The sequence below is a fragment of the Pterocles gutturalis genome, unplaced genomic scaffold, assembly GCF_000699245.1.
Source record: "Pterocles gutturalis isolate BGI_N339 unplaced genomic scaffold, ASM69924v1 scaffold35150, whole genome shotgun sequence".
Lineage (NCBI taxonomy): Eukaryota > Metazoa > Chordata > Aves > Pterocliformes > Pteroclidae > Pterocles > Pterocles gutturalis.
In genome coordinates, this window is record NW_010142020.1 from 1,948 (window position 1) to 4,551 (window position 2,604).

The 2,604-nt window shown below is 41.6% G+C and overlaps 1 protein-coding gene across 1 annotated transcript in view; it reads left to right on the plus strand.

The window, feature by feature from the left end:
* Positions 1–933: 933 nt before the first annotated feature.
* The window catches only part of PPFIBP2 (PTPRF interacting protein, binding protein 2 (liprin beta 2)), a gene marked incomplete at its 5' end in the record, with an annotated part of 32,511 nt that continues 30,840 nt past the window's right edge, over positions 934–2,604 (plus strand). The window contains one exon of the mRNA XM_010084233.1: positions 934–1,065. Coding sequence (XP_010082535.1) covers positions 934–1,065 — 132 coding nt within the window. The remainder of the gene's footprint in view (positions 1,066–2,604) is intronic.

A 2,604-nucleotide genomic window follows, 5' to 3' on the forward strand; every position in this document is an offset into this window, starting at 1 on the left:
TTTTCCAAACACAGTGATATCACTGTGCCCAAGGTGTGCCTTTCTCTGCGATCTGAAAAACAAACTTGGTGCACACAAGTAAACGTCATGGCCAATTGTTTCTCATTTACACTGTTACTCAGTTTAGACATTGACTTTTAGATTCTGGTTAGGGCGTACCACTTTTCATTCAATGCTCTTCCCTCCAGAGTGTGTAGTCTTCAGAAGTTAACAAGTACTACATGGTGTAAACTTTCAGGTGCTATTAGCATGACTGCAGAAACGTTACATGTCTTTGGTAGTCCTGTTTTGGTTAGGGTGCTCATTCTGTAATACATCCTTTATTGGATAACACGTGATAGGAAGTTCAAAAATATTTTGTTGTAACACTAGGTCATAGCTTTGTTTGATGAGTATTTTAGGAAGTAGCCAACTGTTGTGTAATGTGTCATGTGAAAGGCTTTGTGGCATTATGTAGGTTTGTGTCTGTTTGGCCTTAGTATTGTTTTCTGATTTCATGTCTTGCCTGGGGATTAACTCTGCCACACATTTGCTTGAAATAGGGAGGGGGACACAGTGGTTTAGTGATTAACACAGGAGAACATTTAGGTGAAAACAGCTGCAGAACTTGGGAAACATACAGTTCTAGCAGTTCGAAGTAGACACTCCGTGAAGAGAGGGAGAGGAATTTGCTTTCCTATGAGTTTGCCAATCACTCCTTTTTTTTCTTAGTTACTTTTTCTGCATCCAGTAAATGCAGACATCAAGTCTATCTTGCTGCATTTTTTGCATTGTAAAGCAGTGTGACTTTTGAAGAAGAGAATTACTTTGCTTTCGTATCGAAAATGTTAAACACTGGGGTAGAGACTTTTCTATGGGTCTGCCAGTAAGTCACACAGCATTCTATCAGTGTTCAAGTAAATAACTGGAGAAAATGTTCTGCTTTGCTTTCAGGAGTTGCTAAGTCGAACTTCACTAGAGACTCAGAAATTAGATCTAATGGCTGAAGTTTCAGACCTGAAGATTAAACTGGTTGGTATGGAAAAGGAACAGAGTGAATATGAAGAGAAACAGAACAAAGCTGAGGTGAGTTTCTTTCATTAGCTTGGTTTTTTTCCCTGTCATTTGTCTATGGTATGCTGTAATACACCTGAGCTTTTGAGCTGAAATCAGCATGCAATAGGATTTTCCGTGCTTACAGCACAGTCCGTATCATGGATCCTGTGAATTCAGTGAGGAATATGGTTATGCATTTTTGGGATGTGGTTTCTTTTCCCCTCTCTCATTATACTTCAAAGGTCGCTGTTTGGCTTTAATCAAGTCACAAGGTCCCTTCCAGAAGCATACATTACAATTGGCGTTCACGTAACCCTTTCCTTTCCACAGAAGCTGGACTGGTGTGGCCATGTGAGGCCTACCAGAGCTCTCCTATTTCCTTATTTATGTCGCAGAGAAGATTGTCAGTTCAGTAGTACCAGGGGTGCTACAAACACTTCAGTGATCACCCATGGTGATTTTAAAGCATTCATGGCACTTGGGAAGGAAGGGGAAGGGCATTTCCCTCAAATCTGCCTTTCCATGTGTGGTTACATAATAAATAGTGCAAAAAAAAAAAAAATTATGTGCTTTGGAGGAAATTCTAATCCTTACTCCCCTTCAGATGTGGATAGCTCTGGACATCAAAGCAGCTTTGCTTTTTACCATGTTGGTTAAGAAAGAGAGTATGAAACAGACACTCATATGAACAATATTCATTTTATGGTAGTGAGCAGCAGGTGGGAGCTGGGAAGGAAAGTGATTATGGAAGAAGTAATTCCTGTGAATTGCCATGTATTGCCCTACTCAGTGGTCCTGTAAGAGGACCAACTAGCAGGAGAGGATTACCTGGCAAAGAAGGATTACTAGGTCCAAGATATACATGTTGCTGACTGAAAAAAGACTTTATGTTCCACATTGACTTTGGAGAATTTGAAAGCCAGGCAGTGTTAGAAAACTATTTGCTCTCCATAATGTTGCTAGTGGAATATTTGATAACTATGTATAAGTAACTTACCTGCAGTGACATAATACGTTTGGGGTGTGTTTGTTTTTTTACTTATTTGTCCTCTGAAGTTTTCTTTAGAGATTAAAAGATAGCTTAAAGACAGCAATTTCTGGCAGAGGTTGCAAGCCAGAGAGGCACCAGCTGCTGTTTTTACCATCTGTGGCCTTCTCATGCTCTTACACCCATAATTGTCAGTGTCTTGTGTACAGAAGGCCTGAGCAGTCTTGTACTACCTGAAGATCTAAACAGGTCTGTGCACCACCTCGTTGCTACAGATGGCAGCCTGCTCCCCACAGCCGCCTTCCTGAGAGGCCTTCAGCACTCCCCATCGCTTGTCAAATACCAGGACAAGGGTCCTTAAATTACTGCAGGACGTGCACAGTCAGCCTGACTCCTGGAAAGCAACAAAGCTTCTGAGTGCATTTGCCTTGACAGGGCTTTTAAGTACCTGTAGGTCTGGGCCTGTGATGAGGGTGAGGCTATGACCTGTGAAATTCTTCTGTCACTGAACAAGGCGTGTGGCCCCCTTGGATGGAAAAATTGAGCTTTATTGGCCTGGAAGCCTTTGTTGTATTGCTAAG